Here is a 24,216-nt window from a genome sequence, read left to right as displayed (position 1 = left end):
TAGGTCTCAGTTATATTTACAGTAGGTATGGGCCACTGTAACATCTTGTGTTTATCTGTATTCATCCTCCCATTAACTCTGACCTGTGAATTTCTTATACTCAGAGCAAATTACACGGATAAACCAAATTTAAAAGGCAATCATTTGTACTGGATTTTATTTAGGCGCAACAGAGTAAAATTGCGTCAAAACATGCCACACTTAATAAAAATTGGTATCCTTCCACTTCACAATCATATACTAATAATCTCAGTAATGTACATTTAGGTTTCTGGGTGAATATTTTAGCAACATGCTGTATTTGAGGTTTTATTTTATCTAGATTTATATTATCATCACATTGCTTTATATAAGAGTAAATTCAGGTTATGTCTTTTAAGTAACAGCTAAAAGCAAAACAGACACTAACAACTGTAATTTGTATTTAAAAAGTTTTGAATTGCATCTTTGCACTCATTACTTTAATAAAAATTTAAAATAAACAAATATACTATTGAAGTCTTTGATATTGGGGATTAATAAAGTTTATTCAGTCATCCATATAACTAAGCTTTAGCTTCCTTTCTGATATTTCTTAGTGAATCTAAAGTTTTATCTTATTTATCAGGTTTGTGTATCATTTCAGAAGCAGATTTCTTTGTTCTGCAAAAATATATCAGTCTTGCACAGCAGAAACAGACTTAAAGCTGTTGGAAAAGTAAAATTCTGGCTTATGAGTAAAAATATAAGGGATCAGATCAGAGAGCCAATCGAAATCCAAGAAAATTTTTGAAGAATCTTAGTTTTTCAGGAGGCAAATCAAAACTCAAAGAAAACTATCTGCCCCAACAATCACTGCACTCCGAGTACACTAAAACAAATGTCTATTGTCAAATCAGTCGGTGACAGAAGAAAACAGCCACTGACAGTCAACATATACCAGGATTGACTACAAATAATTTTAACAACTAAAAAAGATTTGTTAAATAGGATTTAATTGACTCTCCTGTTACTAAACGTGAGTTTGACAAAAACTTTGTGACAATATTGCATTTACTAATTGTTTTTAAATATGTCTGAGTGACAAGGCTGTCACAGTTTCAACAGCAGATGTCACTAGTGAGAAATGAATGAAGCCTGGAGTAATGAACTTTTGGGCAAAGCAATGGGCCGGGAAGCTTCATTTCTTCATGATGCTTCATTTGGCCATCACTACTCTACAGGCCGGAGCGGCGCTTGGCTGCGAGGCCGCACGAGGTGGCTCGCAACTTTAATTTAATTTCTTTCCCCTTTATTTTTCTAGTAAAGCGCTCTATGTTACCTTGTTTATGCAAGCTGTCTTGGTTTACATTCCCGCATTCTTACTAGAGGTGGAACTAATCTCTTCTTTTTGAAGCGTGATTTGCAGACGCAAATGTTACGAAGAACTACAAAGAGTGAAGCTGTTCCTTCTTGTATTTTCCTGCTGCTATGAGCGTGATCTCAGTCACGTTTTCACTATACGGTCTTTTCAAGCTCCGCCTTTTTACAACGATCATTAAAGGAAGCGCAGGAAGACGCACTCAAACGCACCTCATGAAAAAGAGATTTTCATGTAATCAGGCTAAAGTTGCTTATCTAGTGTAAAGCGTTAGAGTTTCTGAGTCAGTTTCTGCACGGTCTTCTCGATAGCTACGATTAGCATTATTGATCTGTTTATATTAATCCCCGTTTACGGTGCTGCTGGGTCTCCTCTCCCAAACATTCCGGTTCAGCGGGTGTCCGGGAGAAGCGGAGAGAATTGTAGGAATTCGCAGCTCCGGGCGGCGCCGGGTTGAAAAATAAACGCTCCACCGATACGCTCCCTTGGTGAATGAGGGCGGAGTCAGTCTACAGAGGGGTGTAACCGCTGAGAGGGGCTTCCACTCCACTGAAGGAGAAAGGCTTGGTTCGAACCCGCTGCCAACAAGGAAGCGAACAGCTGGGACAACACCGAGGAGCGACTGCATCATTTTTTTTTTTTATCCACCCAAACTAACGGGATTCTTTTCATTTTTATTGGCGGGTTTCTCTATTGTAAGGTGAGCAGGTCAACATGTCTTCCATGGACTTGGAGAAGCTGAAGATGACGGGAGCAGGTCGGGCTATAGCGGTGCTGACCAGCGGTGGAGATGCACAAGGTGACCTTAGAAAACTCCTTTTCTGCATTGAGGTTTAATATTTCAAACCTGTGGCTGGACGGGTGGAGCTTAAATCGTGTTTCTGTGCAGCTCTGACCCCACTGAGCGGGTTTGTTTACACATGGACGAGCTCATTTTCGCACTCAAGGATGATCAGTTTGGATTTATTTATGTTCTCATTCATAATGTAGTTCAAATGTCCCAAAAGACTCACAGTGGGTGTAGTATATGGCAATTATAATAGCATATTAAAAGGTTAATGGGATTCTGATGAGAAGAGGCCAAAGTCAAGGCCCCCATGAGGCCCTATGCAGACTCACAACCCATATAACAATCCCTATTACACTAGTATCACTTACTGCACCTACTTAATACCATCATATATAATAATACAATATTTATTAGTTGTGAAATCATGGATTTCCAACAGAAAGTTTGTATCAAACAATTACAGCTACAGTAGTACAGCTGATTCAGCTGTAAAGCGATACTTATTAATATTTCAATAACACCCCTTTACTGCATATCTATACGTTTAAAGTAGATGCAGCTTGCAAGATGGAGACATTGCAGGTTCAAGTGCATAAATTAGCAATTTGGTTTGGCTTTTTTTCATTATTTCATCATAAATCTTATACTCGAAAGCCTCAGAAATTCAACTTTTCAACACTAAGATATAAATTATGTTTTTGCAAGTCTTAAAACTGTACATTTGATCACAAATTTATTTTATTTTTTAGATAATTATTGTAGAACTGTGGTGTTTATCAACGTTTTGGCATGCAGTTCAGCTCTGTAATGCAGATTTTTATCACACTATGACAAAACTACAAGCCCCACAATGCAGGGATGCAATTATTCCCATTGAAGAGCTCCTCAAGCTGACATACTGTACTGCAGTTAAGATCAACAGGCTCTTGACATGTCATGCAGTCCTTCACCTTAAAGAAATGTAAACATTTATTAAGATTTGGCTTGAAAATACATTTCTATTGTTGCCTAAAAGCTGTAATGCAAGTATCTGTAATTAACCTTCATCTAGAAGCTGTTGCTGTTTGGCAACATTGTTGTAAAGGAACTGAAACAACTGATGTCTTTAAATTAATTGTATACTGTTTTTTTTTTTCTTTGCTGCTGGTTTTTGTGGTCCATGTAATTAGATGTATAAAAATTAATTCATCTGCTAATTTAAAACTAATATGGACTGCTTGACCCTTTTGATTCACATCAACAGTAGATGTAAAGCTGGAGATATGATTGCAACTCAGATTTCTTATTTCATACATTTAGCCTAAATACAATTACATAAAACAAGTCCAGTAGTTTTTACAATAATCACAGCCAACTAAAGCTGATTTCCACACATGATTACGTAATAATGGTGAAAGGCTTAAATCTGAGCTCACTTTCCCTTCCCTCACTTGGAACTGGCTCAACAAGCCTTATGTGTCATGATCTGTTCAAGCCAATCTTGTCCAGGATCGTTGCTGCCGTCCTCACAGAGCAAATGGCACCTTTGCCCAATAACTGATAAAGAAGTGAAATGCAGCAACAGACACTTTAATTTCCTCATATGATGCAATAGCCTGGGTGCAAATCAACTGAAGTTGAGTTTAATGTAAGGATAACGCTGTTTTTGACCCAGGTATGAACGCCGCTGTCCGAGCCGTGACCAGAATGGGCATCTATGTCGGGGCCAAGGTCTATCTCATCAATGAGGTAAACAAGAGTTTTACGACCACGAGTGAACATGCAGACTGACTAATGTCACCTCCTGTTTTATGGCTTTTCTGGGACTGATTGCAATGTTCTTGTGACATTTCAGGGATATCAAGGCTTGGTGGATGGAGGAGAGAACATAAAGCTGGCACACTGGCACAGTGTGACCAACATTATCCAGCTGGTGGGTTGAAAGTTATTACTGTCTTCTGGGAAAATGACCATTTCACAAAGTGGAAATGGTTGTGTCATACCCCTGTATGCCGTTTCATCCTTTCCATTTTATACCAATTTGCATAATATACATATATTGTTTTGCTAGAATGCAAATAATATTTTTGTAGACTTTACATTATTCTCTATTTCTATATACTGTACTCCAGATCACTCATTAAAGCTAGTTTGCTCTCATTATTTTATTCAACCAAAGGTAATTCTCTCTAATGGATATTACTTAATATTGTAAGATAATACAATTTAGTGTCTGAAAAAACAATATTTTCCAAATATCACTTGTCACAAAAGCATTCTCCTAAGCCATTGGTTTCTTTTTGAACCTGAAAAAAGTGGAAAATGACCAGAACGCTATCTGGAGCTTTGGTCAACAAAGGCAACCATGAACCAGTGAAACTAAAGGAATACATTTACTAAGGGCTCTTTCTTTAATCATCTCTGTGAAGCATGACTAAAGAAAAGCAAGGTTGTTTTTATTCTTAAGTCCTCTTTGCTCAGATTTTTAAAAAACGACTTTAAAATATTTGATGTCTTCACCTGAACCTCTGTTTCATGTGCATTTAGTCTAGAAATCAACGGCTGTTACAGCTGACAATTGCGTTGGTGTTTTCCTGCAGTTTTAGTTTATAAACCATTACAAAACTTCCATTTTATGGTGCAAGACAAATATTTTCTGTGAGCATTTTAAGACGTTTTAACAATAAATACGATAAAATGAATGGAAACTTTTTCAGTATTTCACACAAGTATTTTTTGAGACATGGTCTGAACAAGAATGATCTTATATAAGACTCTCATAATGTGATAACCTTTAATAAAAATACCAGCATCTCATGGATAAAAAATTTTTTTTTAATGCTTTCTGGCCATTCTTTCTGTTTACTCTTTATAAAGATGCTTTAGTGTTAAAGCACCGTTACCTTATTAAGAGTGATGGGTAGCGCTCCTTTTGTTGTCACTTGTAATTAGAAAGATCTCGAGACATTTGAGTTTATTTTTCCTGTAAGTGACTGACAAAGTGTATTAGCCTTCTTTCAGCCTTCTGGGAGCGGAAATGCTTCATTATGCTAAATTTCATCCCACTGGAGAAAACTCTGACTTGACTTTAAACCACAAGAGGCGTATGATGAAAAAATTTACAATTTTGAAACTAAGACTGTTTAAAACCTCTGTGTGCCTCAAGACTGATTTGTATTCCAAACACTGAACATTTGTAAGCATATTTTCTGTCAATCTCTCTATGTCTATCTTGGAAAATGTTAAAACGGCCTAAACAGGTGATTAAAATCAACTCCAACCACCTGTAGACATCCCTGGACATCTTTTCAAATTTCACTTTTCAGACATAATTTCATATAATTTCAATGGAACAAAATGCGTTCTTTTCAATCTTTGTTCAAAAATAATTTGGTCAGAATGCCACGTTTATCCTGCTCCTTCCTTTAAGAGTCATAGTCAGCAGGGCTGAAAAATAGGTGAGGAAAAAATGTGTGACCTAGCTTGTCGTTCCAGCTACAGATCATATGTTTCAGCTTAGTTTTCACCAGCGTCTCTGCTGCAGGGTGGCACGGTGATCGGGAGCGCTCGCTGCAAGGCCTTCCAGACGCGCGAGGGCCGCATCGCCGCCGCCTTCAACCTGGTGAAGAAAGGCATCACCAACCTGTGTGTGTGCGGTGGAGACGGCAGCCTCACCGGAGCCAACGTCTTCCGCAGTGAGTGGAGCGGCCTGCTGGATGAGCTCGTACAGAAAGGTCAGCCGCTGTCTGGGAACTGTTCACTTTTCCTTTTTTTTTTTTTGACCCAGGATATTTGATCAGTCTTGTTTCCATGCCATCACTGGTGCTGTATAGTAAATTTTAAAGAGGAAACTACATCTGTGGGTTTTCAGGAAGGATCACGGACAAGATGGCGAAGCAGCACAACAATCTGAACATCGTCGGACTTGTGGGATCAATAGACAATGATTTCTGCGGCACTGACATGACCATCGGCGCTGACTCTGCGCTGCATCGCATCATGGAAATAGTCGACGCCATCATGACCACTGCAAACAGGTCAGACACTCGAAGGAGTTGCATTTGTATTTTACTGTGATTTTATGTCTTTGAATCGCATAGAGTACAACCTTTTGCTGCAATTACAGCTCCAGATTTTCTTGAGTTACACAATTGGAGAATAAATATGTTTACCCATTTTTTATAAAGCACAAGCTCAATCAAAGCATCAATTTTCAAACTTTGTCACATTACATTATAGGTCATTTTAAGGTTTGAGGTTCCAACAAGCTGAGCTTCTAAATTTCTTGTTTTAATGTTTACTAAAGTGACTAATATTTTGAGGTTTGGCTGTTGCCTACATTCAGCTCTGCACAGAACTATAAAACAATCATGAGTGTGTTTAATTTTGTTGTTGCATGACAGTGATCATAAGTCACCTTTCTTTAATGTGACTGAGTTTTAGTGTGTTACTGCACTTTTTTCCCCCAGCTACGTGAACTCAGCAGATCTGCTGTATCCTGCACAGACTTGCTCACAGCTTTTACAAATGCTTCAATGCATCACGCTTCTTTTCTTTTCTTCCCTGCAGCCACCAGCGCACTTTTGTTCTTGAAGTCATGGGCCGCCACTGTGGGTGAGTAACGCATAGATTTTTAAAATCTTTTATTTATCTGTTTATACGGTGCTAATTATATTTGGGTAGTAACGAGCTATATTTGAGTAACGTTTTGGAACAACTTTCCTTTTAGAAGTGTTTCCACTAAGCTGTGGTTTTTACTTTTACCTGAGTGATTTTATTATGAAGTACTGCTACTGTTTCTTGAATAAAATCTCTGGATACTCTACCCACTGTGAGTAACTTCACTGAATGAAGAACAAACTTGTTCTAGGCAAAAGTTAATCAGAAACAAACACACCTCCACTTTTTGTTAAAGTTTTGTACGCTTTGTACTGAAACAAAAATATTTAGAAAAATGTTTTCTTTTGCCTGTTTTTGTTATTTTTTAATTATGGTGTTTCTATCAATTATTTTCAGTTTAGCCTTTTAATACCAAAATTTCCACATAACTTTATAATTTGGTTCATTGGAGGATGTAATTTTTAAATACTACATCATTCATGTCTTGATCAGTTACTCATTTTTTTTACCAAAAACTGTTTTTACTGACTTGAATCATTTTTTGGACAGCGACTTTTTACTTTTACTTGAATAAAAATTTGCAGTAGTACCACGCTTACATGAGTACACGTTTTGGGTACTCTACCCTCCTCTTGTGCTAATTGGTGTGTTTTGCCTGAAGGTATCTGGCCCTCGTGTCGGCTTTAGCATCAGGAGCAGACTGGCTCTTCATTCCAGAGGCTCCTCCGCTTGAGGGCTGGGAGGATCTCATGTGCGCTCGTCTGGAAAAAGTAGAGCATGCGCGCACAGAAAAACAGTCCAGATTTCATATAAGCACCAGCGTCATGCTCCGGTACACCGTGTCTGAAGGTTTAAACCTCTGTTTACTTTCAGAGCCGAAACAAGGGGTCCAGACTCAACATTATAATTGTTGCAGAGGGAGCCATTGACTCAAATGGAAAGCCTATCTCCTCAACTTACATAAAAGATGTGAGCTCTTCTTTGCAGACTTTATGACACTTATAATGGCTTTTACAATCTGTGTTGAAGACACGTTACTTAAGATTAAAAGAGTGTATTTTATAATTCCTTCTCTTTGGTGTAGCTTATAAGGACATGTTATTGTTTCTGGAGCTTCAACTATGATTAAGGTTTTTCATACTGGAGTATGTAACATTAATAAATGAGTACTTGTACCTCTGTTTGAAGCTGGTGGTGAAGAGGCTGGGCTACGACACCAGAGTGACGGTGCTCGGCCACGTCCAGCGAGGAGGAACTCCGTCTGCGTTCGACAGGATACTGGTGAGCTGCATGTGGTGAAAGAGGATTGTTGAATGTATGTTTCATCAAAATGATGGCATTTAACTGTTAATTCTGAGTCTATAGTCGAAGGTTTTAGACAGTTGTAATAGGATGAACTGAAGTGATCAGCATGGACAAGTAAATTGTATTTTTCCCTTCATTTAGAATTTTGCACACCTTTTACATTTTTAAAAGCTGCTTTCATCAAGGTCTCACTGGCAATGTCTTTTAGAAAACCTACTGATTTTGTCTGCGGACCATGCAAAGTGTATTTCTCTAAACATTGTTGTAACGATTAAATATTGCTACTTGAATTAAATTGGAGAATGCATCATAGTTCCTTTCATAGACGTAGAAGGTTTAAATCTAAAATTTAGGGATTACAAGATTATTCCCATTTAGGAATAGGGGACAGCGTGACCCACGTTTGGAGACCTTCAGTCCTCGACGCAGCCGTCGCGGGTTCGATTCCCGGACCTGGCGACATTTGCCGCATGTCTTCCCCTCTCTCCATCCCCCTTTCCTGTCAGCCTACTGTCATATAAGGGACACTAGAGCCCACAAAAGACCCCCTGGAGGGAAATAAAATAAATAAAAAGCATATCTGCATTTCAGTCTGCGTGGATTTTTATCTACTAATTAACTCTGAAAAATCTGATAAATTATTTCTGGAACATTACTGTGCTAATGGTACCATTCAGGATCAGTACATTCTAAGTTTTACAGGATAAGTTTTAGATATATTTTACTTGTTCAGGTATTATTCTGAGTACATGATTTGAAATGGTTTGTTGTACCATTTAGCAGCACAGAGGTGCAGCCTAATGTAATCATTGTACTTAAGAAGCCTATTTGATTAGTACATTTTAGGTTTTGACCATTATTTCTAAATGTGAGGCTCTGACTTTATGCAGTGATACATGTTTACAGAGAAAAAGATTATTTTCCGATTTGAAAAACTTTTATTTTTACTTTTTATTGCTATTACTAATATTTTCACTCTTTAACATCCATATCTTTGTAACAATCGGTAAGAATAACTGTCTGCTGGAGTTATGTAGTCACAGAAGATTACTTTAGTTTTGGAGCATTAGGTCTCCAGTCCCAGTCCCTGGAGACTTTCTATTAAATGCTGGTAGATCAGAGCATTTGTTTGCTCTCTTCTATTTATAGTTGTCTGAACTGACTGGATTGTGTATACAACATTTGTCTGTTTACAGAACCACAAGGGGCAATGCCCTGGGCAATACTTAAACCTGGTTATCCTCGTCACGTCATTGTTTACATACGAATTCAAAGACGATTTGTAATTTTTTTATTTTTCCCCTCCAGGGGGTCTTTTGTGGGCTCTAGTGTCCCTTATATGAAAGCAGGCTGACAGGAAAGGGAGAAGGAGAGGGGGGAAGACATCCGGCAAATGTTGCCGGGTCCGGGAATCGAACCTGCGTTGAGGACTCAAGGCCTCCAAATGTGGGTTGCACTATCCCCTATGCCACCATAGCATGCCCTGTAATTTATCCTTATTTGATATAAATTTGAATTTTTCCTGGATTAAATTGTAAAATTCACAATTAAAGTAAAATTTAATACGAGTTGGACCTGTTTGGCTAACTGTACAATAAATAAACTGAATTTAAATTGGTAAAACAGTACATGAAGACCAGCTAACAACCCACAAAAAAATCATGTAGACAACTTTCATAATGACTAATATGCAACCTTAAAATCAGTCACTTTCCTTCTTTTAATTATTACTGGTTAGCTTCTCTAGTTGAAGATTTCCTAGACCAGCCTGCATGATTTCACCAGACCCACATTCACTTTTTTCCTCTTAATATGAATGTGTGTTTGCAGAGCACCAAGCTGGGAGTGGAGGCAGTAATTGCCCTAATCGAGGCCTCTCCTGACACTCCAGCCTGTGTCATCGGTCTCTCTGGCAACCATGCAGTCCGTCTGCCTCTCATGGAGTGTGTGGACATGGTGAGTCTGGCTCCACTCTGGGGGAACTGATTTAAAGGATGGCAAACCTGTGATGTAGCAGGGGCTGGTTGCAGATTAACAGGAAAATGAACAATCTTTTGCAGACCAAGTTGGTGCAGAAAGCCATGAATGAAAGGAGGTTTGATGAAGCGGTTAAACTGCGTGGAGGGTAAGCGCTCATATTTATCCTGGATTGTGCTGTATAATGATTCTTTAACCGTCCTGTTGTCCTCGGGTCAAAATGACCCGTCACTGTGTTAAAACTCTCCAAAGATCCACTAAGTGTTAGTGGATCTTTGGGGAGTTTCGCTAAAAGATCCACTAAATGTTATTTTAGGACAACAGGAGGGTTAAGGAACATTATTGACATTCATTTACACAGTTATGTGTTTGAAGTACTTAGTTTTGTTAATTGTGATGATTATCGTAACAAAAACTTGACAAAAAAACATTGATAGTTGTTACCCAAGGTCAAATAAAGATGATTTCTAATATACAAACTGATAGTGACTGTCTAAACAAGGAGGCCATTTAACAACCATTCATTTTTACTAAATATTGCTGTTCAGAGCTCTATACGCAAGTGTATATATATATATATATATATGGAAAATTGAGTGACAGGAAAAGGTAGATTCTGGTAGAAAAAGATACAAATGCAGCAGAGATAACTGCATGATTAAGAGGATTGTGAAGCAACACCCATTAAAGACTTTAATTACTCTTCCTGGGTAACAACAGCCACTTCAAATGACCACAATACCACTGAACTTAATTGGTCAGCAAACTGGTCTTAATGAACCCACATAGGGAATGCTTGGAGTATTGTTAGTACGTAGATGGGAAACGGAGGAGCAACAATATAGATGAGGTGAAGGTCGCTGTTGAAGCAACTAGAGGTTCCTGACAGATTCACAGGCTGACCACCTTCACTGGATTGGAGCCCCAATCAAGGTTATACTGTACAGGATATGGACATACTTTTCAGTAGACTGTCATTTCTGCATTGCAATTCGTTTTTTGTTTCTTTTAAATAAGTATTTTGTAACATTCAAACTTTTTGAGAAACCAAATTGTGGCTTTTTATTAGCTGTAAGCTATCATCATTGTTTTTAATAGAGTTAATGTGGAATAAATGTACATAAAACATGTAGATGTACACATTTAATGTGTTTGTTATTGTATTTAACAATGACAAAATTTTACAATTTTGTCAAATTTTGTTAAATGACAAAATAATAATAAGTTATTATTATTTAATAATAATAATAACTTATTATTTAATAATAATTATTATTTAATAATAATAATAACTTATTATTGTTAAAATATAATAAGTTGAATTTACAAGTTCATGGAAAAGTGCCTGCATACCTAACTATAGTGTTTCTTGTTTCTGTAGGAGTTTTGAGAACAACTTGAATATTTACAAGCTCCTGGCCTTCCCAAAGCCTGCTGTTACTGAGGTTAGATTGTCAGACATCAGCTTTATCTCATGTTTTTAAGCGTGAAACACTCACAGAATGTTACATGTGAGATGAACTTGACTTTGGTTCCCCTTTAGAGCAATCACTCTGTGGCTATTCTGAACGTCGGCGCTCCAGCTGGAGGCATGAATGCAGCAGTCAGGTCAGCCGTGAGAGTTGCACTTGCTCAAGGACACAAGGTCTACGGTGTGCATGACGGCTTTGAAGGACTCGCCAACGGATTGGTGAGGATGGCTTTTTATGACGCAAAATCCTAGCTTTAACTTTGAAAAATAATTTAAAAGAAACTGTTCTCCTTTCTGCCTGCGAGCAGATATTTGAAATGGAGTGGAACAACGTGGCCGGATGGACGGGACAAGGAGGATCACTCCTGGGGACAAAGCGGTAAAAAAGAAGCTGTGCCTGTCAAGTATTTGTATACTCATAAGCAAATTCAGGTAGTAAAATAAACTTGGTTTTAAAATGCTTAGAGGACAATTACAACACATTTATGACATGTGAAATTAAATGTCTCAAAGTAATTTTTTTAAAACCTTTTTTTATGTTGTGCCTTTCTCAGAACCCTTCCTGCTAATTTCATGGAGAAAATTGTTGAGAACATTGGCAGGTTTGGCATCTCAGCTCTGCTTGTAATTGGAGGATTTGAGGTATTTGAGTCTTTTATTTTCTTTAAATAACTGAATATTTAAGCGATTTAAATGTCACTTAAATTTAAGTGATATTTAATTAAAGGCTTCAGACTTATGATCCACGTGTTAATTTCAAAGGGATACGAAGGTGTGCAGCAGCTGTATGAAGCCAGGGGTCACTTCGATGAACTCTGCATCCCCATGTGTGTTGTCCCGGCAACCATCAGCAACAACGTCCCAGGAACGGACTTCAGTCTGGGAGCAGACACGGCTGTTAACGCCGCCATGGAGGTCTGTCTGAACCGACCGGCGCACATTTATTGGGAGCCTCATTTAAAAAAAAAAATAAAATATGTTAAAATGTTTTAAAATAAATGTATCTTTTACTGCAGTAAGACAATCTCACTGATAAACTGAGAAAAATACAACCTTCAGTATATTTATTTAGTGGGAAAAGCTCTACCAATCCCTTTAAATGTAACAAAACTAACTATTTAAAACTTATGCTTCACTCTTTAGGGCATTTAGGAAGTTTCAGTTTGTAATCCATGACCAGCCAGCAGGCTGCCTGAGAAAACATTTATCTTGCCAAGAAAAGCCTCCAAAGCTCTTAGAGAACTGCAGTAAACAGTGGCATCTAGGGGTCAGAAAGGCTTCATAGCAAGAGTTGAACACTGCGGACATACAACAGTATGGAAGAGGATTAGGGTCAATGGGAAAAAAAAAAAAACGTTGCCGTTTTTTCTCAGGATCTTGGAAAAAGTCATAATTCTGAGATTTATTTATTTTTTCTGAATTATGACTTTAATCTCAGCATTGAGCAACTAGCTCAACAGAGATGTGAGTTGTACGGAAAGACAAATAAACTTTAAAAGAATTATTTTTTTTTCATAAGTGGCCCTTGTCGTTTGGTGGCTACGCCAGAAAGAAAGTATTTTATCCCCTGTCGCCACAGTGGTTAATATGCTTGTAAGACTAACACTATCTGAGGATGAAACAAATATTGAACATTTCTTTTTGAAGTTAGTGGGTGTGGCTTATACTCAGGCTCACTGAAAAGGACTTGGGATGATCTAGAGAGATTGTGCAAGAAGGAAGGGTCAAAGATCCTTCTCTTGTTCAAGGTAATAAAAATTGTGCAACCAGTGGTTTAGTTAAACCAATTATTTCTTAATGTGGAGTTTTTCCTCCCAATGAAAAAATAAACTCAGAATTAAGATTTTTCTCATTTTTCAGTGAGAATTTAGGGTGCAGCATCACAAGATCTTATTTAAAGGTTTTTGTACATTTTCACCAGGGGTTCAAATTAACACAGGTGGCACTGTAGTTAAAAATGGAGTTTTGGGTCTATCTGTAGATGGGGCCAGTCAATCCTTTTTATAGCTCAGAAGGAAATACATCTTACTTTTTAATCATCATTCTTTCTTTGGGGAGCTTTTTATGTTCTGAGAGTAATTGTCTCTCATTTTAACTTGTCTTCAGGGATGTGACAAGATTAAGCAGTCTGCCTCTGGGACGAAGAGACGAGTGTTTGTAGTGGAGACGATGGGAGGATTCTGTGGTTATCTGGCCACTTCCACTGCTATCGCGGTCGGTGCTGATGCTGCTTATATATTCGAAGAGCATTTTAACATCCATGACCTCAAGGTGAGACTTAAAGGAAAACAAAATAGTTTTTGTCTCGCTTTTTGTTGTTCGTTTAATGCATCGTCTCTCAATGTGCCCTCTGTTCATAGACTAATGTTGAGCATTTGGCTGAAAAGATGAAGAAGGACATCCAGCGGGGTCTGGTACTAAGGTTCGCAACGTTACAGAGCAATTTTAAATCTTGAGTGAAGACATTACTAAAAACATGAAATTCAAAGTACTCGCAGTAAAGGCTCATTTTCTAATGAAAGCTTCCAGTCTATCAGCTTTTTCAACACATTTCTGTTTGACTGGTTTAGGACAAAAGCTGAGAAGTGCTTAATGACCTTATCTAATGAAAAGCTTCCAGTCTATCAGCTTTTTCAACACATTTCTGTTTGACTGGTTTAGGACAAAAGCTGAGAAGTGCTTAATGACCTTATCAGGTATTTGAGTCGACCAAAGTGCACTTTAGACAGAACTTTGTAACAAGTTGGACATTTTTAAGTGTCAGCTGTTTCTAGGTGACCTCTTCTTGTTATCAGGTTTGGCCTTTCTTGAAGCACTTTGTCTGTCAAAATTAACTCAATGCTGGATTTCTGCAAGTTTCAGTGGGTTACATTTATGACTTTATGCAATTTTCCTAAGGGCTTCATTATTTAAAATCTACATAAATGATCAAAATAACTTAATATCTGAAGTAAGATAAATATACATTTGTCAGCTTTTCAGCCTCATTTTGTGAGATCTGCATTTTTACACCTGTACATTTTAACTGTACTTAAAACATTTGCAGTACAGTTAACTTAAACAATTATTGATACTGGTTTTCACTTACTATTGACATTCTTGTTTTTGAAGTTTACAACTAAATAAAAGTTATGACCAACATTGTCAAACCTGGAAATAATTATGACCCTTTAAAGCCAAGATTCTGCTGATTAAACGTAACATTCTGAATATTTAGACCAACAACAGAATGACATAATTGTGTAATAACTTTGAACTGCTGTTGACTATCTTCTTTTTTTAAACAGGAATGAAAACTGTCACAAGAACTACACTACAGACTTTATTTATAGGCTGTATTCAGAGGAAGGAAAGGGCGTTTTTGACTGTAGAGTGAATGTGTTGGGACACCTCCAGCAGGTATAGTTTTTAAAATAAGACAACATAATGTGCTGTAGCTTTATAGTGAAAACAAATATTTTGTATTCCTGGAAGATATATACATTGGCTCTTGTTGAAATAACAAGAGCCAATGGAATGTAAACAAATAAGACCCACACAGATAGATAGTGTTGATGTTTGAGAGTCGCTGTATCACTTAGGATGTGTGTTTGTGCTGCAGGGAGGAGCACCTTCCCCCTTCGATAGGAACTTTGGCACCAAGTTGGGTGTGAAGGCAACCCAGTGGATCTCCGAGAAGTTGACTGAAAACTTCCGACAAGGTGGGGTTTTGCTACACTCCCAGAAAATAAAAGTACTAAACCAAGCTGCAGATGTTTGCTGATGATGCCATTATTTCGCTCCAGGCCGCGTGTTCTCCAACTCCCCAGAAACAGCGTGTGTGCTTGGCCTGAACAGGAAGGTCATCTCATTCATTCCTGTAACTGACCTGAAGGCCAGCACTGACTTTGAGTATGTATTATGAAGACCATATAAAACAGCTGCTTTTCTGTGAAAAACTTTAAACCAAATCATTTATGGGTATTGTTTGTTTGCTTTTCAGGCACCGGATGCCCACGGTTCAGTGGTGGTTCAACCTGAGACCGATGCTGAAGATGCTGGCCAGGTATCAAACCAATTTTGTTGAATACGTCCCTGGAGAGATGGAACATGTGACTCGACGCTCCATCAGCATTGATGCTGGATACTAAAAGCTCCCTGAGGCAAAACTTCTGAATGCAGTTTTTAACCCTTATCTCTCCATCCGTTGTCCCATTTTCACTCATGAGTGAGGTGTTTTGGTGCTCTCCCTCATAAACCTATCTAGAGTGCCCTAGTGGAAAATAATTCCTATTTGCATATGAAATTTGCACTGGACTAACATCCATATTTTTTTCTCCAGTTGAATTCCTCCTGCTTTAACGTTACCTAAGAAACAAGAGCTCTCTTATTCTCCTGTCATACACTTAGATTTTTGTGTTAAGCTGCTGTCATGCCTATTAGCTTACCTTGCATGTGGGGTTATTTAATACTTTTTTATGTAGATTAAAGAGTGAAAAGATGAGGCAAATATGTTTATTGGAAATGTGCCCCTGTGATGATTGTGTAAAATGAACAGTGTGCTTCTCTGTCAGAACAGAACGAGTTGATTTACGCGAAAGCTAAATGATCAGTTCACCATCCCAGGCTTAAAGATTAATGCTACGAGTAGCCCAAGTGGTAAAATAATTATTAGGTGAATTATTTGGAAATTAAAGTCAGGTGCTCTGCCATGGCAGATGCTGAGGTGAGTGAATTTACGCAGACAAAGCAAGCCACTGAATTTAAGTAAGATTATCACAATGTGACTGCAATATTTGAGTAGCATTCATGTAAATAATGTTGCAGTGGAGCATATTTACAGTAGATATGATGTCTCTGCATTAGCGTGACTGAAGTATAAGATGTTTTCTATTATTTAGTGTATGCCTGTAACTGCAGATGTCCTGAGAATCAAGTTCCTGTTTCTATAAAGTTCAGGCCGTACCCTCTAAAGCTCAGGCACCTTACTGTTGGATGAAAATGGGACTATGTTTCTTAAAAACGTTTTTAGTACCTCTAATCAGTGTAATACTAACTATTTAAGATCAAGTAACATAATTTCCAGTATTCATTTTTTAACGGACACATTTAATACAGAGAAATTTTGTACTTTCTCCAAGGTGCTTGTAAGGATTCTTTCTACTCAAATTGCTGCTGTAGAACAGACAACCAGATGTGCCACCAAACCAAAGTTTTCCAGAACATTTATTGAATATCATGCATTACAACAAATGAATGTAGATGCTGCAGTATAAATCTCTTGCTTTTAAATCCACATATAGAATATGCTTACATTCTGAGCCATAAGAGATATAAGCAGGAGCCTTCAGTGAAAGAAATAATCCTAAAAAATTTAGAAATTTTAAGTTTTGTTTGTTTTATCTGAATATTTTGTGTGGCTAATGTGATTGTAACTCAAGGGACTCTTAAGATGTTCAATTTCTGTTTTTTATATATACATGTTTATGTGTCTTGTGTGGTCGTGTGACTGAAACAACATATCTAGTATTAATTCAAAATGACAGAATTTTATGAACCTATCAAACACTTTTATACAATGTAAAACATGTAAACTTCACAACTACTGTACTTTAAAGAGAGGAATCTATAAAGAAATATAAACTTCTGAGGTGTTTAAGTACAGTACAGACCAAAAGTTTGGACAAAACTGTGTCCAAACTTTTGACCTGTACTGTATATATTAATGACATAGATATATATATCCAAGTATGATGCTATAATGTATACATTGTTGTGTGATTAACCCAAATGCGCCTTTATATCAACAGTTGAATTCAAGAACTTAAATCACTGCCAACTCAACAACAAAAGGAAATAAACAGGAACTCCATACACAAAATATTGCAGTGTGGTTTTTCTTTTCTCAGAAGTTGAATGAAAACGGAAACTCATCTTTGGAGTTTTTCTTGCTTGACTGAGGACTCTTGCTTGTAAAGGCAAACTGGAAGTCTTCACTTTGTTCTGGTTGGTCAAACAGGAACTCAGTAGCTAGAAAATCATATCCCAAATCGAAGAGTTAATTTATTGCAGTAATGTGGTTTCAAATATTAAATTTATATGGACACAGAATAATATATTTCAAGAATTAATTTCTCCTTTTGATGGGCGAAGTTACAGCTAACAAAAAAAACAATTTTATTTCTCTGGAAATAAGAATCCTGGAAAAGACTGAAGGAGTGCAGAGGCACAAAATCGTATTTGCTTGAGGTCTAATGTGAAGTTCCTGTGGTCAGTGATGTTTTGTCATCTGCTAGTTACAGTCAACTTTGTTTAATCAAGTCCTCAGCGCAGGCGTCTACCAGAGTTTTACCATACTTTACTGTTAAAAAGATTTATGAAGATGCTGATTTAATTTTCCAGTATGATATAACACCTGCTCACATTGTCAAAAGTACAGATACATTGTTCAGTAACCATGATTTTATTGTTCTTGACTGTCCAGCAAACTCACTTGACCTAATCCCCATAGAGGAACCGTGCAGTAAAGACAAGAGGAAGATGAGATGTGATTCTACTGGACACATCAGTAGAACCACAGGCTGATCACCACAATGCCGTACTGCACTGATACAGTAATATATGCAAGAGGAGTCCCGACCATCTATTGGTGTTGTTTATTTTTTGTTAATCTGAGATTCTGAGAAAATTAATTTTGTTTTTTATTAGCTGTAAGCCATAGTTATTTAAATTATTGAAAATAAACATTGTGAGCAGAACACGCTAGTTGCAATGAATCTAAACATGAGTTTCACTTTTAATTTAATTACTGAAATAAATAAACTTAATAACATCTTAATTTATTGGGATGCACCCATAGAGGTAACAAAAGAGCTTCTGAAAACACTTACTGCTTGAAGATTTAGCATCTGTGGCTTTCTGTAAAGAAGATGAACAGCCCTCAGTATCTTTTCTCCAGATATAAGAAGATCTAATGCCTTGTAATGTAAACCTCACCTTGTCGTTGAAAAAAGAGCCAGAAAAAGCAAAAGAGGATTCCTGCAATGACAACTAGAGTTAACCCCGAAACCAAGAAAGAGCAATTGCTGTCGGATTTAGTTTTTCCCTTCAGCTAACTTCCTACTTCTTCCTGGGACGGGCCAACATCAAATCCAAATCCAGGAAATCCGGGTGTGCTAACATTGGAGTTCAGATTGAGCACAAAAGCTGAAGATTTAGAATCGGGAGTTCCTTGACGAGGAGAGCTGGTGGGACTGAAGCTAAAACGAGCAGAACACGTCTCTTCAGGTTCTGTTTACAACTTGACTCAAAAGTCTTGAGAAACTCATAAAATCTTACTTGAATGCAAATGTTGGAGTTGAGAACACGGATGTTTCTGCTGAAGAGAGAGCCTGTAGATTGGCTTCTTGAGATGTTTGAGGAAAACGATTGGCTTCCTGATAGTCCTCTGCATCAGATGCTTCATCCTGCGAGTTATCCTTCTGGACTTCCTCTGGTAAAGTGGGAACCTGCACCTTGTAACAGGAAAAACAAAAAACTTATTTTTCAGACAATGTACATCACCATCAAAGGAAACAAAATCCAGCTTGAGAAATGAAAGCATCAGTCAATATTATTATTATTCAGCGTTTGTCATGTCTGATTAAATGTTCATGGTGTATGTACATGCTTGAGCATAATTTCAGTTAAAGTAGATGTTACTGTGCCAAGAACTAAAATCATATTTTTAAAAAGCAAAACAAAATTTGGATTCCTTATTTATAAACTATACACTAAGTTCTTGTGCTCCATGTAGAAGATAGTTTTGTTTTATGTCTCCTGGCATTTAAATCTAGTTCCTGTTTGATTTGGTTTGTTCTGACTTGTATCAAGCTACGCTTCTCGGATAAACTCCCTCTACAGTCACTGCCTTATGTATTCATTCGTCTTGAACCTTTTCATGTTTTGTCATAACCACAAAACCTTATAATTTCCATCACTATTTTATGTGTATTGTATTAGAACACAGTAACCTGCTGACTTTTGTGCAAGAAAATGTTGACACATCGGAAACCTGACAAATCTCTAAATAACTTGAGCAGAAATGTCCTAAACAACGGAATCATCAGCACGTTACTTAGTAAAGCGTTACTCTGATCTGACCCCTTGTTTCAGTAACGAGTAATCTAACGTGTTACTATTTACAATCCAATACTCAGATTGAAATTACATATTCAAGTCGCTGTGTGTTACTATAGTTGTTATTTTCCATCCATCCATTTTCTATACACCCTAATGGGGTCGGGAGGGTTGCTGGTTCCTATCCCCAGCTAACGTTCCGGGCGAGAGGCGGGGTTCACCCTGGACAGGTCGCCAGTCTGTCGCAGGGCAACACAGAAAACAGACAGGACAAACAACCATTCACACACACACACACACCTAGTGAGAATTTAGAGAGACCAATTGACCTGACAGTCATGTTTTTGGACTGTGGGAGGAAGCCGGAGAGAACCCACCATGCACAGGGAGAACATGCAAACTCCATGCAGAAAGACCCGGGCCGGGAATCGAACCCAGGACCTTCTTACTGCAAGGCAACAGTGCTACCAACTGCGCCACTGTGCAGCCCCATTTGTTATTTTATTTTGTAAAAACATACATTGTTGCTTTCCTTTTTGTTTTCTTGGATAATTACATCTTGTGTGCAACACAAACGTAAACAATGGAGGGAGAAGAGAGATGTGCATTTTCTAGCTGATGGATGGATTTTTCATTGAGTAATGAAGTTACTTTTTTATATTTTTTGATCTCACAGTGGCAAACTGCCCCCCAAAAATATCCTTTATTATTTTCTCTTGAATAAAATGCCTCGAGTCTTTAATCAACCAAAATTCCTTACCATTTGCCTCACAACTAGCAAGATAAATACTTTAGCAGCACACACAAGCTTGCTACCATATTTAGATATATTTTACTGGTCAAAATATATCTATTTATGTTGACTGGAAATTGACCTGGTTCTGCCTCTTTCTAAAATTGTAAGTAAAAGGTTAAAATAGAACTCAACAGCTTTAAATTCAGTACAGTGGATGGATGGATGGATGGATGGATGGATGGATGGATGGATGGATGGATGGATGGACAGTAGTTTGACCAACAAAGATGGTCTAAAAAACAATCTTTGTTCTTCTTGAATAACTGTACATTAGTGCAACAGTTTGTCCTACAAAAATAAATTAAAATGATACTTTTCACATCTAAGAGAGACCTTAGCTCCTCAATGATAACCCGGTGTGCCATTTCACTTTCCAGCCCTGCTTTCTATAACTTGCCAAACACAAACCATGTTGGAAAAACACAGACTGAGGCAAAAAAGCCTAAATATTTGTTTATCCTGTCATTTTCAGCCACAAACATTTAATTAAAAATATCTACTGTTCTGTGTTACTGTCTCTTACCTGCTGGTCTGTTCCTGTCTCTCCCTCACCCTTACTCTTTGCATCAAGCTCCTGATTTCCCTGCATGACATTCATGGATTTACAACCCTTCATCCATCCATCCATTTTCTAACACCCTTGTGGGGTTGAGAGGAGTGCTGGTGCCTATTTCCACCAAGCGTTTTGGGCGAGATGCGGGGTCACGCTGGACAGGTCGCCAGTCTGTCGCAGGGGATTTACAACCCACACCTCATATAGTAATGTACAGTATCAGAACTTGAACTACATGAAGAAAAAAAAAAATATGTGTACTGCACTTAATAACCTAATCATAACGTTACCATAACCCTATGAGTAGAATAGTACAAATGTAGATCTGTTTGAAAGCTGCGGAAATTAAACTTACGTAAACTAAAAGTTAATATGGGTGAAAGTTTGCAAATACAGCGACTCAGTCCACTAAAAATGGGAGAATAAACTATAACCTGTTCCTCCTGTGAAATTTCTGGTTCCTCTGCCTCAGAGTGCATTTCTTCTGGTGGACCTGATTCTGAAAATAAAACAACAATCTGATGGTGATCTTCAATGATGACGTCTATATTAATAAATAATCAAAAAATGTAATTTATTTCAATTTCTAGGGTGACATATTCACCATCTGACAGCTGCAGAGACCACAGCTCTTCATTTGATTTGTCAGAGGTAGTGAAGCAGCTGGTTGGATCCGGCAGTTCATTTTCCTCACTCATCTCCTCAGTGTTTACTTCTGCAGCAGGTTCATGGTCACTCTGTAACATTACGTTCAGGATTGATATAATTTTACAGAACATAAATACTGATATGTTAGCAGTGACAAAATGTCAAACTGATCAATCAGAGTACAGCTGCTTGGTTGAGATCAATGTATGACATGTCAATGGAGCAATCCTCCTTCGTCTGTTCGGACTGTTCTTCTGTTGTGTGATGCTCGCCTAAAACACTACAAAGAAAATTGCATTTAATTAGTAAATAAATGCTTTAAAAGTTAGCTTTTTTTGTTATTTGTAAGTTTGTAAAACAAACCCATCTGGTAGTTTTTCCATGGAATAAGAAGTCACATCTGGATCTGTTCAGAAATTGTTGAATACGTAAATTTTCAGCTTTACCAGTGAAAAGACAAATTACAAAGAAAAGACCGGGCTACCAGTAAAATATTCCAGTTCTTTCTTTTTCATCATCATGCAATCATCACAGTGTTTGATTCGACTCTCAATTTTCTCTATCTCAGCCTGCAGCTGGAGGAGCTTCTGAGCGATGGGATTTTGGAAATATCTTTCTTTGTATGACTGCAGTGTCTGTAGGTAGCTAGCCAACCTCTCTTCGTAGACTTTCCTAACAAGGTGGTGTAAAATCAACAACTCAGTTTTGTACATTTAAATGCAACTTTCAACAGATCAAATTATACAATGGCCTACTGGTCATGGTCGTAGTTGCTTTTCCTACTTTCCAGTTCTGTTTTCAGCGTCTGTTCATACTGAAGAAGCAGGCTGTTGGTCACCTTCATGCTGGAGTGTTATGGATGACAGAAAAAAACAGTAAATAAAAGCCCCACTACAATGTAACCGGAATGAAAATACATTTGATCATGTTGACCAGTGAACACTGTGGCACTTCATTGCAGTTACCTTTTTGCTTTTTCTTTATTCTTCGTTACAGTGCTCTGCTTCACTCGAATTTCTTCTTCAAGATTCTTGATGTATCCTTGAATTGCTTCAGTGTAAGACCTCTTCTCAGTGATGAGAGCTCTGCACTCTGTTTAAAGAAATACTTCAGATTACTTACCTGCGTGCATTTGATAAGGACTATGTAGCACAATGCAATTTATTACTATATCAATTGATAAAACCCACAGGCTACGATTTGTTTACTTATCAACAAGTGTAGCTAGACATACCTTTGATTTGCTTTTGGATTCCATTCTTCTTTTGAGAAGCCTCTCGAGTTTTAACAGCTAAAAAGAAGTGAAATTATTTGATTGCTTTTTATTTGTTAAAGATATCGACCCAACAGATGTCAAAAGTTTCTTGTATTGTCAGGCGCCAACTAGCTTACATTAGCTAAAGTGCTAATAATAAAAACCCGAACAAATTTCACAAAGATATAGTTGTAAACATAATAAACTTACCAAACTGAAAAACAAGACTGTCAATATTGTCGACTAAATGCTCCTCCTTCATGTTAGGTTGAATTAGCTAACGGCGCTAATTATAAATTAAGAATTTTAATTATAATGAAAAAATATAGTTTATAGCTAAAAGGGTGATAATGTGGTAACCTAAGCCACCAATTATATAGAAAAAAACAGGTTAACGTTAAAAACTGTTTTTAGATTAGGAAGAATTTACGCCAAAGAAAACAAATGTTGGAGGTGTTCTGGTTTTATCACATTTCATTGTTTAGTAACCATGGCAACCGTCAGCCACCTCTTCCTCAACGCAGTACTTAGTCATGAATTTTACTACTGTATTTTTAATACTGTATGCCATTGATTTTATATAGAAACATATTTTATTCCTTAAAATGATAACATGAAGTCTCAACGTTAAGACTCAACCTCATGGCGTCGAAATATTTTAACTTAAAATGACATAATTTATTCGTAATTATGGCTACATTGTGTACAACTTTGGCTATTATTTTCCAAATTTCGGACGATATGTATTTAAACAGTAGTCTACATTTTGTAATTTTGAACCTCGTGACCAATAATTCAAAGTTGTCAATAGATATTCAAAACTCAGACGTTTGGTTTTGAGTACCTTATTTGCTACCATCATTATAATCTTTAAATTGTCACTTTGAAACTTCAAACTCATTTGCACATTTATTTACTCTGTTACAACTGAAACCCAAGCAAGATCTACTCAACAAATGACTTTTTCTTGTTATTTTTCTGTCTCGTATAATTATGACTTTGAAACTCAAAGATATTTGTGAAAAACTCTAAATGATTCATATAAAAACAAAATTGTGGCTTTTTTCTTGATTTCGTAGTTGTACATTTTGTTGCACTGAAAGTTATTTTACCTTTTATCTTAAATCGTAATTTCGAATCTCATTTTTTATCGTAAATTTGTATATATTTTGTATGATGTGTAAGACAATGCTGTCTTTCATTTGGAGCTACCGGGCTTCCAAAGTAAAAATAGTCTTTGGTATCCAAATTCTGCAGCTAATTCCTGCTTTTTCCTCCCAAAGCAGAAGTGACGGTGTGGCTGGAGCGGGATCAGGGTATTGTGGATTGGTCGGATTTTGGAGGTTCTTGCGTAGGGGTGGGATTAGTCCTATTCTAGAAGCCCTT

General features: G+C 37.3%; 2 protein-coding genes across 3 annotated transcripts; one reads left to right on the top strand and one right to left on the bottom strand.

Moving 5' to 3' along the window:
• Positions 1-1,362: 1,362 nt before the first annotated feature.
• Positions 1,363-17,341, top strand: pfkla (phosphofructokinase, liver a). The gene is made up of 22 exons (XM_044130749.1): positions 1,363-2,138; positions 3,784-3,857; positions 3,964-4,041; positions 5,653-5,842; positions 5,980-6,145; positions 6,678-6,722; positions 7,390-7,498; positions 7,602-7,697; positions 7,917-8,009; positions 9,864-9,989; positions 10,094-10,158; positions 11,392-11,455; positions 11,554-11,700; positions 11,790-11,860; positions 12,036-12,123; positions 12,244-12,396; positions 13,588-13,752; positions 13,842-13,903; positions 14,769-14,880; positions 15,083-15,182; positions 15,267-15,372; positions 15,464-17,341. The coding sequence occupies exons 1-22, from the start codon at positions 2,054-2,056 to the stop codon at positions 15,609-15,611; spliced, it is 2,343 nt and encodes a 780-aa protein (XP_043986684.1). The 5' UTR covers positions 1,363-2,053; the 3' UTR covers positions 15,612-17,341.
• Positions 16,669-23,278, bottom strand: LOC122839304 (protein SIX6OS1). 2 transcript variants are annotated; one of them, XM_044130750.1, is made up of 15 exons: positions 23,041-23,278; positions 22,810-22,866; positions 22,541-22,667; positions 22,331-22,420; positions 22,060-22,247; positions 21,939-21,981; positions 21,759-21,855; positions 21,532-21,664; positions 21,362-21,426; positions 20,898-20,957; positions 18,799-18,974; positions 18,584-18,719; positions 18,457-18,498; positions 18,351-18,378; positions 16,669-17,490 (listed from the first exon to the last, which is right to left on the bottom strand). In XM_044130750.1, the coding sequence occupies exons 1-15, from the start codon at positions 23,090-23,092 to the stop codon at positions 17,366-17,368; spliced, it is 1,419 nt and encodes a 472-aa protein (XP_043986685.1). In that variant the 5' UTR covers positions 23,093-23,278; the 3' UTR covers positions 16,669-17,365. The 2 variants fall into 2 exon arrangements, with proteins under 2 accessions (XP_043986685.1, XP_043986686.1); XM_044130751.1 differs by lacking the exon at positions 20,898-20,957.
• Between the last annotated feature and the right edge of the window lie 938 nt (positions 23,279-24,216).

This window comes from Gambusia affinis, linkage group LG11 (assembly GCF_019740435.1).
Source record: "Gambusia affinis linkage group LG11, SWU_Gaff_1.0, whole genome shotgun sequence".
Taxonomy (NCBI): Eukaryota; Metazoa; Chordata; class Actinopteri; order Cyprinodontiformes; family Poeciliidae; genus Gambusia; species Gambusia affinis.
The sequence above is the reverse complement of the archived record's forward strand: the minus strand, read 5'-3'. Positions and strand labels throughout refer to the sequence as shown.

Excerpts from the sequence above, each read along its gene's own strand:
- pfkla (XM_044130749.1), top strand. The coding sequence starts at position 2,054 with ATGTCTTCCATGGACTTGGAGAAGCTGAAGATGACGGGAGCAGGTCGG. Across the intron at positions 7,698-7,916 it reads CCTCAACTTACATAAAAGAT|CTGGTGGTGAAGAGGCTGGG; the intron begins GTGAGCTCTTCT and ends CTCTGTTTGAAG. Across the intron at positions 8,010-9,863 it reads CTGCGTTCGACAGGATACTG|AGCACCAAGCTGGGAGTGGA; the intron begins GTGAGCTGCATG and ends GTGTGTTTGCAG.
- LOC122839304 (XM_044130750.1), bottom strand. The coding sequence starts at position 23,092 with ATGAAGGAGGAGCATTTAGTCGACAATATTGACAGTCTTGTTTTTCAG. Across the intron at positions 18,975-20,897 it reads AGACAGGAACAGACCAGCAG|GTGCAGGTTCCCACTTTACC; the intron begins GTAAGAGACAGT and ends TCCTGTTACAAG. Across the intron at positions 18,720-18,798 it reads ACTCCAACATTTGCATTCAA|CTTCAGTCCCACCAGCTCTC; the intron begins GTAAGATTTTAT and ends TGCTCGTTTTAG.